Below are 14,829 nucleotides of genomic sequence, written 5' to 3'. Positions count from 1 at the left end.
CTACCACCACCATGCTTCACTGATGAGGTGGTATGCTTAGGATCAGGAGCAGTTCTTTTCCTTCTCCATACTCTTCTCTTCCCATCTCTCTGGTACAAGTTGATCTTGGTCTCATCTGTCCATAGGATGTTGTTCCAGAACTGTGAAGGCTTTTTTAGATGTCGTTTGGCAAACTCTAATCTGGCCTTTTTGTTTTTGAGGCTCACCAATGGTTTACATCTTGTGGTGAACCCTCTGTATTCACTCTGGTGAAGTCTTCTCTTGATTGTTGACTTTGACACAGATACACCTACCTCCTGGAGAGTGTTCTTGATCTGGCTAACTGTTGTGAAGGGTGTTTTCTTCACCAGGGAAAGAATTCTTCGGTCATCCACTACAGTTGTTTTCCGTGGTCTTTTGGTGTTGCTGAGCTCACCGGTTCTTTCCTTCTTTTTAAGAATATTCCAAACAGTTGTTTTGGCCATGCCTAATGTTTTTGCTATCTCTCTGATGGGTTTGTTTTGTTTTTTCAGCCTAATGATGGCTTGCTTCACTGATGGTAACATCTCTTTGGATCTCATCTTGAGAGTTGACAGCAACAGATTCCTAATGCAAATAGCACACCTGAAATGAACTCTGGACCTTTTATCTGCTCATTGTAATTGGGATAATGAGGGAATAACACACACCTGGCCATGGAACATCTGAGAAGTCAATTGTCCCATTACTTTTGGTCCCTTAACAAGTGGGAGGCACATATGCAAACTGTTGTAATTCCTACACCGTTCACCTGATTTGGATGTAAATACCCTCAAATTAAAGCTGACAGTCTGCAGTTAAAGCACATCTTGTTCATTTCATTTCAAATCAATTGTAGTGGTGTATAGAGCCAAAAACATTAGAATTGTGTTGATGTCCCAATATTTATTGACCTGACTGTATGCAAAGCCGCGACCTGGTCCAACGTCCATACTTTTATTAAGCATTATAGGCTTGACTTGTCAGGATCTTCAGAACTATTTTTCGGGAGGAAGGTCCTACAACCCATAGCCCCCCTTAATTAGGTGAATCTGGTAGGTCTCCTATCTTGCCGTCATGGTGAATTGGGGGAAAAACTGAATTAGGCTTACCGTTACCGGCACTAAAACATGATTTTATTTTTATTTATTTTTTCAAAAATGATATTGTGTAAAAATTAATGAATGACCTGCTCTATAAAAATATCACATGACCTCAGGTGAACACCGTAAAAAATAAAATAAGTGTCAAAGCCATTTTTGTCAACTTACCTCACAAAAGTGTAATACCAAGCGATAAAGAAATCATATGCACCCTAAAATAGTACCAATCAAACTGTCATCTCATACCGAAAAAAATGAGCCCCTACATAAGACAGTCGACATTAAAAACAATTTTTTTTCAAAAATGCTTTATTATGTAAAACTGAAACAACCAACCAAAAAAGTAGTATATTTGGTATTGTCGGGTCCGTAACATCCTGCTCTATAAAAATACCACATGATCTAACCTGTCAAATGAACGTTGTAAATAACAAAAAATAAAAACTGTGCCAAAACACAGCTATTTTTTGTTACCTTGCCTCACAAAAAGTGTAATTATAGAGCAACCAAAAATATGTACCCTAAAATAGTACCAACAAAACTGCCACCTTATCCTGTAGTTTCCAAAATTGGGTCTTTTTTTGGAGTTTCTGCTCTAGGGGTGCATCAGGGGGTCTTCAAATGTGACATGGTAACTTAAAATTATCCCAGTGAAATCTGCTTTCCAAAAACCATATGGCATTCCTTTCCTTCTGCGCCCTGCTGTGTGCCCGTACAGCAGTTTATGACCACATATGAGGTGTTTCTGTAAACTACAGGATCAGGGCAATAAATTTAGAGTTTTGCTTGGCTTTTAACCCTTGCTTTGTTAGTGGAAAAATTTTATTAAAATGAAAAAAAAAAAAAATATGCCCAAAAAGGCCTCATGCACACGACAGTATTTCTTCACGGTCTGCAAAACGGGGTTCCGTTGTTCCGTGATTTGTTTCTGTGTGTCTTCCTTGATTTTTGGAGGATCACCAGACATGGAAAGGGGAAAAAAGGTCAAGTTTGCCTGGCAAATGATAGGAAAAAAACGGACGCGGACACGCGGATGACAATCTTGTGTGCCTCCGTGTTTTTTCACGGACCCATTGACTTGAACCGTTGTCCGTGAAAAAAATAGGACAGGTCATATTTTTTTGATGGACTGGAAACACGGATCACGGACGCGGATGACAAACGGTGCATTATCCGAGTTTTCAACAGACCCATTGAAAGTCAATGGGTCCGCAGAAAATCACGGAAAACGGAACAACTGACACGGAACACAACAACGGTCGTGTGCATGAGGCCAAAGTGAAATGCTGAAATGTCCTCTACATTCTCCTTTAATTCTTTTGAAACACCTAAAGGGTTACCAAAGTTTGTAAAATCAGTTTTAAATATCTTGAGGGGTGTAGTTTCTAAAATGGGGTCATTTTTGGCTGGTTTCTATTATGTGAGCCTCACAAAGTGACTTCTGACCTGAACTGGTCCTTGAAAAGTGAGTTTTGGAAATTTTCTGAAAAATTTCAAGATTTGCTTCTAAACTTCTAAGCCTTGTAACATCCCCAAAAAATAAAATGGCATTCACAAAATGATCCAAGCATAAAGTAGACATATGGGAAATGTAAAGTAATTACTATTATGAGGTATCCCTATCTGTTTTAGGGTACTTTCACACTAGCGTTTATCCCCATGCATTCTGAATGGAGAGCAATCCGTTCAGGATGTCTTCAGTTCAGTCATTTTGACTTTTCAGGATGGACATAATACCACAGCATGGTGCGGTTTTATCTCAGTCCAAAATTCCGGAACACGTGGGCATTTTTTTCCCATTGACATGCATTAATGCCGGATTCGGCCCTGAGTGTTCCGGCAAAACGGATCCGTTTTCGTGGTCTGCGCATGTTCAGACCGCAAAAAATGTGAAAAAAAAAAATAAAAAATGCTTGGTCTGTTTTTCCGGATGCCCCCGGAGAGACGGATCCGGCATTTCAATGCATTTGTCATTCGGATCCGGATCCTTATCCGTCTGACAATTGCTATCAGTTTGTGTCTGGATTGCCGGAATCCTCTGCCGCAAGCGTGAAAGTACCCTTAAAGGGTTTCTGTCACCCCACTAAAGTGATTATTTTTTTTTGGGCTAGTTAAATTAGTTATATAGCGATATCTGAAAATATAATAATGTTCCTTACTTTGATCCAGCAGTTTAGTCAAAAAACAAAGTTTTATCATATGCAAATTCGGTCTCTACCAGCAAGTAGGGCGTCTACTTGCTGGTAGCTGCTGCAGAAATCCGCCCCCTCCTCTTGTTGATTGACAGGGCCAGCCGGGATCTTCTCCTCCGGCCAGCCCTGTCGGCATTTCAAAAATCGCGCGCCCGTGTTGAATCTGCGCAGGCGCTCTGAGATGAGGAGGCTAGTCTCCTCAGAGCTCCCTCAGTGCGCCTGCGCCGATGACATCATCGAAATAGAAGACGTCATCGGCGCAGGCGCACTGAGGGAGTTCTGAGGATACGAGCCTCCTCATCTCAGAGCGCCTGCACAGATTCAACACGGGCGCGCGATTTTTGAAATGCCGACAGGGCTGGCCGGAGGAGGAGATCCCGGCTGGCCCTGTCAATCAACAAGAGGAGGGGGCGGATTTCTGTAGCAGCTACCAGCAAGTAGACGCCCTACTTGCTGGTAGAGACCGAATTTGCATAGGATAAAACTTCGTTTTTTGACTAAACTGCTGGATCAAAGTAAGGAACACTATTATATTTTAATATATCGCTATATAACTAATTTAACTAGCCCAAAAAAAAAAAAATCACTTTAGTGGGGTGACAGAAACCCTTTAAAAGCAGAGAAATAGAAATTTGGAAAGTTGCAAATTTTTCCAAATTTTTTTTTTTGTAAATTTGGTATTTTGTTTAAATAAAAATTGAAAAATATTGACCGAAATTTACCACTATCATGAAGTACAATGTGTCACGAGAAAACAGTCTCAGAATGACTTGGATAAGTAAAAGCGTTCCAAAGTTATTACCACATAAAGTGACATGTCAGATTTGCAAAAATCTGTATATATATAATCACACTCGCCTAAAGAATTATTAGTGCCCCCATACTAATACGGTGTTGGACCCCCTTTTGCCTTCAGAACTGCCTTAATTCTACGTGGCATTGATTCAACAAGGTGCTGATAGCATTCTTTAGAAATGTTGGCCCATATTGATAGGATAGCATCTTGCAGTTGATGGAGATTTGAGGGATGCACATCCAGGCCACGACGCTCCCGTTCCACCATATCCCAAAGATGCTCTATTGGGTTGAGATCTGGTGACTGTGGGGGCCATTTTACTACAGTGAACTCATTGTCATGTTCAAGAAACCAATTTGAAATGATTCGAGCTTTGTGACATGGTGCATTATCCTGCTGGAAGTAGCCATCAGAGGATGGATACATGTTCTCATTCTGTTTACGCCAAATTCGGACTCTACCATTTGAATGTCTCAACAGAAATCGAGACTCATCAGACCAGGCAACATTTTTCCAGTCTTCAACAGTCCAATTTTGGTGAGCTCGTGCAAATTGTAGCCTCTTTTTCCTATTTGTAGTGGAGATGAGTTGTACTCGGTGGGGTCTTCTGCTGTTGTAGCCCATCCGCCTCAAGGTTGTGCGTGTTGTGGCTTCAGAAATGCTTTGCTGCATACCTCGGTTGTAACGAGTGGTTATTTCAGTCAACGTTGCTCTTCTATCAGCTTTAATCAGTCGGCCCATTCTCCTCTGACCTCTAGCATCCACAAGGCATTTTTGCCCACAGGACTGCCGCATACTGGATGTTTTTCCCTTTTCACACCATTCTTTGTAAACCCTAGAAATGGTTGTGCGTGAAAATCCCAGTAACTGAGCAGATTGTGAAATACTCAGACCGGCCCGTCTGGCACCAACAACCATGCCACGCTGAAAATTGCTTAAATCACCTTTCTTTCCCATTCTGACATTCAGTTTGGAGTTCAGGAGATTGTCTTGACCAGGACCACACCTCTAAATGCATTGAAGCAACTGCCATGTGATTGGTTGACTAGATAATTGCATTAATGAGAAATAGAACATTTGTTCCTAATAATTCTGTATGTGTGTATGTATGTATGTATGTATGTATATATATATATATATATATATATATATCGACCGATTATTGGTTTTACTGATATTATCGGCTGATATTCAGGATATTGACAGTTATCGGCATCTATTTTGCCGATATTCCGATAACGTATTGGGAACACAGAACGCTCTCCGTGTTCCCTCAGCAGCACAGAGGAGAAGGAAGCAGTGTCTCCCTCCCCCTGTGCTGCTGCCGCTGCCGCCAATTAGAGGAGAGAGGACAAAAGAAGGGGAGGGGCTGATCTATCAGGGTGAATAGGACAAGGGTTCTAGTCCCTAAGGGGGCTAAAAGTTAGTAAAAAAATAAATAAAGTATAAATGAAAAAGAGATTTACAAAAAAAATACACGTTAACAATAAACATATTAATTTTCAGCAGATTTGTGTAGCATTTTTTTTTTTTATGAAAATTCCCAGAATATCGGTATAAATTATCGGCCTGAAAGTTCACAAATTATCGCTATCGGCCCTAAAAAAAAATCTATAGGTCGTGTGTATATATATATATATATATATATATATATATATATATATATATATATATATATATATATATATATATATATATATATATATATATATATATATATATTCTCTATCATTTTTTTTAAAAAAAATTTTTTTACGTTATAACTTTTATTCCCAAGTGGGGCTAGTACCTGGGATCTTCTGATCCCTTGTCTCATTCACCATAATAGAGAACTATTATGGTGAATGGGAGCGGTGCATGTCAGGCTTAGTAACCTTCATGCTAGCCGATCAGAGCCCCACAATTTCACTGCAGGGGCTCCGATCGGAAGGCAAAGAAAGCCACATCCCTCTGCTGAACTCCACAAATGCTGCGATCGTGGCGTCATTGCGGCCAGGTGACTGTTGTATTATACAGCTTCACCCGCTGCGTAATGGAGCAGGCTTAGCGCAACAGCCTGCTCCATACAAGCCCGCAGCCGCGTCCGTAGCTTTTCCTTACCATTTTATGTACAATATTGTGTGTTTGAGTTCATGCAAACGGTTTCATTTATTCTCCCTAGCTGATGAAAATGCCTCTGATGTGGCCTGTGAAGCGGAAGCAGATGAGCCCAGTAATCCATCGCCAACTGCAGGTGTTGTAGGTGATGGCACTGTCGTGGGCACGCCATGTAGCAGGTATATTGTATGCTCTGAGGAAACCTATGCATTTGTATCTTTTTACCACAGTCCTCCATCTGCTAACCTTCCGTAGGTGGAGTTCTTGTTTTTAGTTATGGTTTCGGTAACTTATTGCTTTCGCTGCAGGCGCTGTGCTCTCTGCAACTGTGGAGAATGGAGTCCACAGGGACAGCGGGAACTCCTACGGTTTGATCCTTCTCCAGGCCGCCCACAACTGGATCCTGCTCTGTGTCGGGTACAAGAGATCGGCACAGAGTACTTGGATCCTTCTGTCATTGGGTTTGCTGAGTCCGTGTTACCAGAGGAGCTCTTTGAACCTTCAGGTGAGATTGGGTTTTTCTTCTATAATGTTATTATATGGCGAATGTTTAGGTCAACGATGTTTAGCCAAAAAGCCACGTTTAGGCTACTTGCAAAAATGGTTGTTTGGCGAACAATATCTTTTTTTTTTTTTTTTTTTTTTGTCATCATGTGTGTTTTTAAAAAAATGACTGTCTATGGGTGTATTTTATTCTTTTTTTCTTGATAGTTTAACTGTTTCCCCCCCCCCCCCCACACTGTTGTTGCCTTATTCTCATGTCTTGGCTGGGTTTTCGTTCAGGGGGAAGAATGAGAACCTGTTACACTTATAAGGAAATGTCGTCATACCTCTGTTTGTTCTACACTTTAGTTGTATTTGAAGTGTTAGGATTTCAGGTCACTGACACATTCTGCATCCGGCTTTCCTTTATAGATGTTGCTTTATCAAATCTCCAGGGTAATACAGATGATGTGATGATTACTATCATGTCTTACAGGTCACTGCTGGGTTCACTACTGGTGTGCGTCTTGGTCATGTGGAGTCCAGAATGTGGAAGGAACTGGACTGACTAATGTGGACATAGCTGTATTCTCAGGGATATCACAGGTTTGTAACGGGGGGCGTTCTGCAGTCTTCTTAGGATTGCCTTTAGCAGGAAGATGTCAACCTGTTTGTCTCTTCTAGAAATGTGAATACTGTAAACGGATGGGTGCTACCATTCAGTGCCACTCGAAAGGGTGTCTGCGCCGATATCATTTTCCATGCGCTGCTGCGAGTGGATCCTTCCAGTCAATGAAGACCTTAAAATTGTTGTGCACAGAGCATGTGGCAGAAGAGCCTGGAATGGGTAAGTTCGGCTTCTTCGTTCCTTTACTTGCCCTCATGTAGGTTTCCGTGCCAATTTTAAGGCTGGGGCTACTTACATACATTATTGTTGCTCAGCTTCTAGTTAGGGCTGATTCACACGTCAGTGAGTCACGAACAGCACACGCATGCATTGACTTTAATGTCTTTATTCACACATCCTTATTTTTCCACTTTCTATGAGACATGCACGGCTTTGGTCAATTTTGCTGACCAGACACACTTTGAGATAACAAAAAACATTGGTGACCTATAGCTAGGATATGCTTCCAATGTCAGATAGGTGCAGGTCCTCCCGAAAGTGAAGGAGAGCGCATCACACACATGCAGCGTCCTCTCAATTTATTTCTATGGGTGTTCCAAAAATAGCCAAGCAAATGAAGATTGCACCGCGCAAGTGTGGCCACCGCTGCATTTACCTCTATGCGACTGCCGTAAATTGCCAAGCCTGGATTTGGCTAGTATCAGAACTCCTGTAGACATAAATGGAGGGTTGCCATACATGTGCAGCTGCCCTCACTTCGGGGTTCCTATATTGGAGAAAGGAGTGGATGACATCCATACTGGAGATGGGAGCGGATGACATTGCTAGTGATATGCCACTAATGTCTGAGTGAGACAACCCTTTTAAGTCTATGGATGAGTTTAAAGTAAAAAAAAGAAAAAAAAAAAAAGGGGGGAGGGGGTGGCACATCCCAATGCGCAGGTGCACGTTCCCTGGATTTAATGGAGGCCATTTTGGCACCAAAGATGACAAAAATTAAGGTGGGCCAGAATGCATGTGAAACCTAGACTCCCTGAATTGTATGGTAGCCGTCATGGCACATAACAGGTAGAATTTAGTGTTCGGTTTCCGTCTTACAGAGATCGCCTTGACGTGTGGCAGACGGGCCCAAATAATTTTGTACAAAATGTATTTGCCAAGAATCTCTAATTTACATAATAAGCATAGCCTTAGCATTAGAATACTTTTTTGTACTTTATTTGGTTTGCAGGGTGCTGTTGCATTGTATTTGTTACTCTATAAAGTGGTTGATGTTTTCCTAGAGTCTCATAAATTATTTGTGATTTTTGGAGAGCAACTCCATGTTTTTTTTTTTTTGTTTTTTTTCATACATTTCTATTTAAAGGGGTTCTGCACTTTGTTTTTACTGATCTATCCTCTGGCTAGATCATCAGCTTCTGATTGGCGGGGGTCAGACACCCGGGACCCCCGTCGATCAGCTGTTTGAGAAGGCAGCGGCGCTCCAGTAGCGTTGCGGCCTTCTGTTTACCCCCGGCCCCACTAGTATCAATATCAACTAGCGTGGGTGGGGCTAAGCTCTGTTCATTTGAATGGAGCTTAGCCCCGCCCACACTAGCTGATTGTAGTTGTGACGTCAGTGGGCCGGCGGTAAACAGTGAGAAGGCCGCGGCGCTGCTGGAGGGCCGCTGGCTTCTCAAACAACTGACCGGCGGGGGTCCCGGGTGTCGGACCCCCGCCGATCAGAAGATGATGATATCATCAGTTAAAACAAAGTGCAGAACCCCTTTAAGGAAATAAGTCTGCTGTCTTATGCATCTTTTTGTTTTCACCATTTCTCTTATGTTAGATGACTCGTGTTGCATGCTATGTAACAAGCCCGGTGATCTCACAGACCTCCTGTTCTGCACCAGTTGTGGACTGCACTATCACGGTTCCTGTCTGGAGATTACCGTAACCCCATTGAAGCGCTCTGGCTGGCAGTGTCCTGAGTGTAAAGTGTGCCAAAGTTGCAGGTAGGAAATAAAAAACATTTGTAGCATCGTAGTGCTTTATTTCCGGGTCACACATGGATAGTGTGGTATGTAGGGGTGGTCAAGGGGAAGCAGAAGAGTGAAATACTCCTGTGTGCTCTCCGACTTACAGTGAAATGGAAAGGTAGTTATACGTGTAATAAGTTACGTAAAACTTAACAACCTTAGACTCATTTTATACTTTGCATTTTTCAAAGCTTTTTTTACTCCTTTTTAGCCCAGAAAATGTTGAAATGGACAAAGCTTTCAAATTCAAAACTGCAAAGGCCACATGACGGGCATATTTGTTTGTGACTGGGTCCACTCCGAGCAAAGGCTTTGTCTGATCCATTCCAGATATAGCACAAATATATGTCTCATCCCAGCCATGTGCTCTTGTCACTTTACTGCCATCCTTCATTAATCTTTTAACCTTTCATGTTTTATTATTCTAATGTTGATAAAGTTGTGGATCCCTCTACAGTAGAACACATAAAGGAGCTGTTCACACTGCGTTTGGCTGAGCTTTCCGTCCGGATATGATGTGTGAAGCAAACGCATAGCATCAGGACTGAATCCAGACCCATTCATTTAGTTTTTCATGCATCTTTTCTGTGTTTAGGAAAACTCGCAGCATGTTCTATATTCTGCATTTTTCACGCAGCTCTTGTTCCATAGACATGAATGGGACTTGCATGAAAAACAGATTGCATCCGGATGCAATGGATTTTGCATAGATGGTTGCAAGAATTTTTTTTCTCGCCCAGTTTCCTTGGGGGACACAGAAGACCTTGGGTATAGCTCATCTCCATAGGAGGCGTGACACTAAGTGAAAGCTGTTAAGCCCCTCCTCCACAGCTATACCCTCAGCCTGGAGAGAGAGACTGCCAGTTTTTTGCTTAGTGTCCAAGGAGGCAAGACACTCCCTGCTCTGCAGGGCTGGTTTCTCCTTGTTTCAATTTTAGATTTTTACTTTTTTATTTTCTTTTTGTTCCAGATCATCAGGGACAACAGAGACGCACTAGACCTCTCTGTTCTCCCGGGGTTGAGCTGCGCCAGTGCCGGTCACCCGCACTGCTGCCTCCCCCACAGAAGGCAAGGTGGACCAGGGCAGCCTAGCTCCCCTGCATCCCGCCAGCCCAAGGGTCGCCCGCACGCCAAGTCCCTCTTCCAGCGTCCTGCCACTACGGTGCCAGTAGCTGAAGGGGCGACCCTGCTGGAATGGACCGAGGGTGAAGACGGCTGTGGTAAGAGAGAGGCTTCTCCAGCCCTACGTCCCCGTCCCCCCCCCCGGTCTCCTGCGTGCCTGACCCCCATACTGGGCCTCTAGTCCCCTGCTGGATCTATGCTGACACCTGCAGAGCGGCAATCTCCTTCTGCCTTACCCCCCCCCTGCCTGGCTCCCATAGACATGCAGCCAGTGGCTGTCTCCACAGCCAGCTACAGAAGCGGCAACCTAGTTTATTTCTACCACAGGCACCCGGTCTCTGGGTCCCCCCCCATCTCCTACCGGAGTGTTGCTCAAGGCCTGAGGCTCCTGACGGCTGTGGAGTGAGGCCTCGCCTCCGGCCGACATTGGTACTCTGGTGCGGCCGGGCGCCGCAAAAATCTTAGCCCACGGCCTGCTAGGCCGCCATTCCGGGTCCCTGACTCTTCCGGCCGGCGGGGTGGGCTCCCGCGGCCGGCAAGCCGCCATTCCGAGCCCCTGACTCTTCCGGCCGGCGGGGTGGGCTCCCGCGGCCGGCAAGCCGCCATTCCGAGCCCCTGGCTCTTCCGGCCGGCGGGGTGGGCTCCCGCGGCCGGCAAGCCGCCATTCCGGGCCCCTGACTCTTCCGGCCAGCGGGGTAGGCTCCCGCGGCCGGCAAGCCGCCATTCCGGGCCCCTGACTCTTCCGGCCGGCGGGGTGGGCTCCCGCGGCCGGCAAGCCGCCATTCCAGCCGGCGGGGTGGGCTCCCGCGGCCGGCTTTGGGCTTGACTTCTATGCCCAGCAGGCCCCGGCCGACCGTCGGTGCCGGTCGGTGGGGCTCCGCAAATTTTGGCCCAGGCTTCGCGGCCTGCTGGGCCGCAATTCCGACCGGCCCGCGGGGTGGGCACCCGCGGCCGGTTTGATGCGCCACTCCGCCTCAGGTTCCGGCGGTACATACCGGGCGCCGCAAATTTAGACCACGGCCTGCTACGCCGCAAAATTCCGGCCTCTGGTGGAGGGGGCGGGAACTTCTCCAGGCGCGAATTTTTCCCGCCGGGAGGTTCCTCCGCCCCCAGGGGATCGCAGCGCCGCCCTCCAGGCCGGATCCATGTTAACCCTTTTGGGTACAGGCCGGCTCCCAATGGGCCTGTATGGCTGGCCCCCCCTTTTTCCTGACTATATGGTGGCCCCCTTTATTTATTTATTTATTTTTATATATATATATATATATATATATTGCGCTCCCAACCTGCGTCGGTGCTAGGGCATTTCCCCTTTTAGGCGGTTTTCCTGCCCTCTTCCAGGATATGGCGCTGGCCAAGTGCATGCGGCCCTTCCGTAGGCAGCATTCATCATCTCTCCAGTTATGGTGCCTGCCATGTGCATCCCCCCCCCCCCCCCCCCTCCTAGGCGGGATACTGCACTCTCCCTGGCTGCCGGCTGGCCATGTGCATGACCCCCTTTTAGGTGGAATGCTGCACCTTCACCGGATACGGTGCTGGCCATGTGCATGACCCCCTTCCATAGGCGGAATGCTGCACTCTCTATGGATTTGCTGCCGGCCATGTGCGTGACCCCCTTCTCTAAGCGGAACGCTGCACTCTCACTGGATTCACTGCCGGCCATGTGCGTGACCCCCTTCCATGGGCGGAACGCAGCGCTCTCACTGGATTCGCTGTCGGCCATGTGCGTGACCCCCTTCTTAGGCGGAACGCTACACTCTCACTGGATCTGTTGCCGATCGTGTGCATGACCCCCCTTTTTAGGCGGAATACTGCACTCTCACCGGATTCGGTACTGGCTATGTGCACGACCCCCTTCCATAGGCGGAACGCTGCACTCTCTCTGATGTGCTATGATGAACTTATGTACTATGTTACTATGCTGCACTCTCACTGGTTCCGCTGCCGGCCATAGGCATGATTCAGGCAGCATACATACATCCCTCTGTCTGTGGTTGTTTTCTCGCAGGTACGTTGCTGGCCATGTGTATGTACCCCATACATGGCGGGGTGCTTGCACTCTCGCAGGATCCGCTGTCGGCCATATGCATGACCCCCTCTTCCATGGGCGGTGTACGCACTCTCGCTGGATTCGCTGCCTGCCATGGGCATGCCTTCCTTCCTCAGGTGACATACACACATTCTCACTGACTGTGTTTGTCTCTCACCAGTACGTTGCTGGCCATGTGTATGACTCCCATACATGGCGGGTGCACGCACTCTCCCTGGATGAGATGCTGGCCATGTGCATTACCCCCCCCCTTTTTTCTGGGCGGCATGCTACACTCTCACCGGATACCTTGCTGGCCATGAGCATGGCCCTCTAACATGGGTGGAACGCTTGCACTCCCATTGGATACGGTGCTGGCCTTGTGCGTGACCACCCCTTGTTCCATGGGCAGAATTTGGCACGCTCATGAGATTCACGGCTGTCCTTGTATGGCTGTGCTGGACTTGTACATGTCCCCCTTCATTGGCAGAGTAGTAGCACTCTCGCTAAATCAGTGTTGGGTGTATTATTGCACACTCACTTAATGCTAGGATAACCCTGTGCATGTTCCCCTTTCACTAGGTGGACCTCCTGCGTTCCTGCTGGATTATAGGGTATGTCCTGCTTCTCTGAAGTAGGTACGGCCTTAGGCATCACTCCCTTTTGGGACCGGCCTTTGCACTCTTGCCGACTGCAGTTTGCCAGATACAATTTCCCCCCTTTCGGGGCGGACTGCTTGCGTTCCATCGCATGCTATACTAGGCTTGTGCATAACTCCCTTTCAGGTTGCACTTTGCAATTCCGTACATGCTGTGGCACTCTGTGGCGAGCCCCCTTTTTCGCTGAATTAACCTTTTTGCAGTGAGCGGACGTTCTTGTGCGTTGTTTGGGCCGTTTATGCCTTCTCCTCCTGTAGGTGGGTTGGCCTTCTCGCTGCTTACGGGCTGCTCGTACGTATGCCTCACCTGCTTCCTGCGGCATACTTTTGTTTTCTTGGGATACGATGCTTGCCGCAAGCCTTGCACTCGTCTCTAAGGAGTTAATTCTGTCCACCTGACCCGGACGGGCTCTACTTGCTCTCTGCTGCACGGAGCTGGGTGGTGCTCATTCATTTAGTTGGCCCTTCATCCCAGGGAGTGTTCGTGGTTCCTAGATGCGTGCCCATTCGTCCTTCCGCGGTATTGCTTCCCTGCGTTAGTGGTCACATGGTCGGGAGTGCTGTTGTCTGGAGCGCCCCTCGAATTCTTCGTTGGCTCTGGCAGGACTGCGGTTCCCTTGCCTGCTGCAATTTCCTCCTCTTCGGATGTAGTGTGGTATGAGTCCTTCCTCTTGGCGCCTCTACGCTTCAGTCTGATCTGCTACCAGGTGCGGGCCGCTTTTCTCGGGAAGGTCACCCAAATTCTCTTGGGTGCTCGATTACCCAGGTCCGGAGGACCTCCACCTTTGGGTTCTTCAGGGTATTCGCCTTCTGCGAGGCGGTGAACTGGGCATCTCACAGTGTAGCAGGGTTCTGCTTTTGAGCTGTCCTATGGCTTCCCTGTTGCCCACTCCTCCGTTCGGTTGGAGGGTGTTATGCCGGCCTCTGTCTCGACTACCTTATCTCGCCGGCTCTGTTTGGCTCCCGCTCGGTACAGATCACTCCGATGTGGCTTCTGTCCCGCCAGACTTCAGAGGCTGTTCCTTCACTGTCCTCCCCTCTGGGGAGAGCATGGTTGTTCATGTGGATGGTTCCGGTGTTCCTCTTGGCCTCGTACTGTCTCCCTTGTTCACACTGGCTGTATTAGCTGTGCCTATTTACCGAGTCTACCGCGTTCTGTCCTCCCGCTGAGTGCAGATTGCGTGGTCCATTCTAAGTCAATGGTCCTGCTGTAGACTTACCTTCTCGGTAACTTGGGGGGACTACCTTTCGGTCCAGATTGTTCTTTGATCTCCCACACCGGGACTGTAGAACATGGCTACATCAGCATGGACTTTAGCCTGTCTTGTCCTGGCATCTGGCGGATGCTGGGCGGGCCCTTTGGTTCCTTTCAGTCTGTCCTTCTGCTCCCCCGCTAGGGTGGATACGGGACAACGTTGCTCGGGGGCCGACGGGACCAGTTTTGTTGACTTCTGCCCGTGTTACTGGTCTGCGCCTGATCACATTGGGTTTTTTCGCCCGCTTGCCAGGCGACTCCAGCGGGTTTGCTACTGTCCGCTCCTGGCTGTATTTCGTCCAGGATCTGTCGTAAGACTTATGGTTCTTTTGTCTGGGGTTCTGTGGGAAGCTGTGCATTCCCCACTCTGACCTTTTCTCTCCCCATGGTTCTGTCTTTTTTCCAGTCCGGCCTGGACCTGGGACTGGGATTCCTTTACTTGAGGTGTCAA

At 47.2% G+C, this 14,829-nt stretch overlaps 1 protein-coding gene across 1 annotated transcript in view; it reads left to right on the top strand.

Moving 5' to 3' along the window:
- KMT2D (lysine methyltransferase 2D) overlaps positions 1–14,829 on the top strand; it is a 158,304-nt gene that overhangs the window by 29,056 nt on the left and 114,419 nt on the right. Inside the window, 5 exon segments of the mRNA XM_040425528.1 lie at positions 6,250–6,364; positions 6,494–6,690; positions 7,165–7,274; positions 7,353–7,515; positions 9,125–9,290. Coding sequence (XP_040281462.1) covers positions 6,250–6,364; positions 6,494–6,690; positions 7,165–7,274; positions 7,353–7,515; positions 9,125–9,290 — 751 coding nt within the window.

The sequence above is a fragment of the Bufo bufo genome, chromosome 3 (assembly GCF_905171765.1).
Source record: "Bufo bufo chromosome 3, aBufBuf1.1, whole genome shotgun sequence".
NCBI classification, from domain to species: domain Eukaryota; kingdom Metazoa; phylum Chordata; class Amphibia; order Anura; family Bufonidae; genus Bufo; species Bufo bufo.
This window is presented reverse-complemented; position numbering and strand designations above follow the sequence as displayed.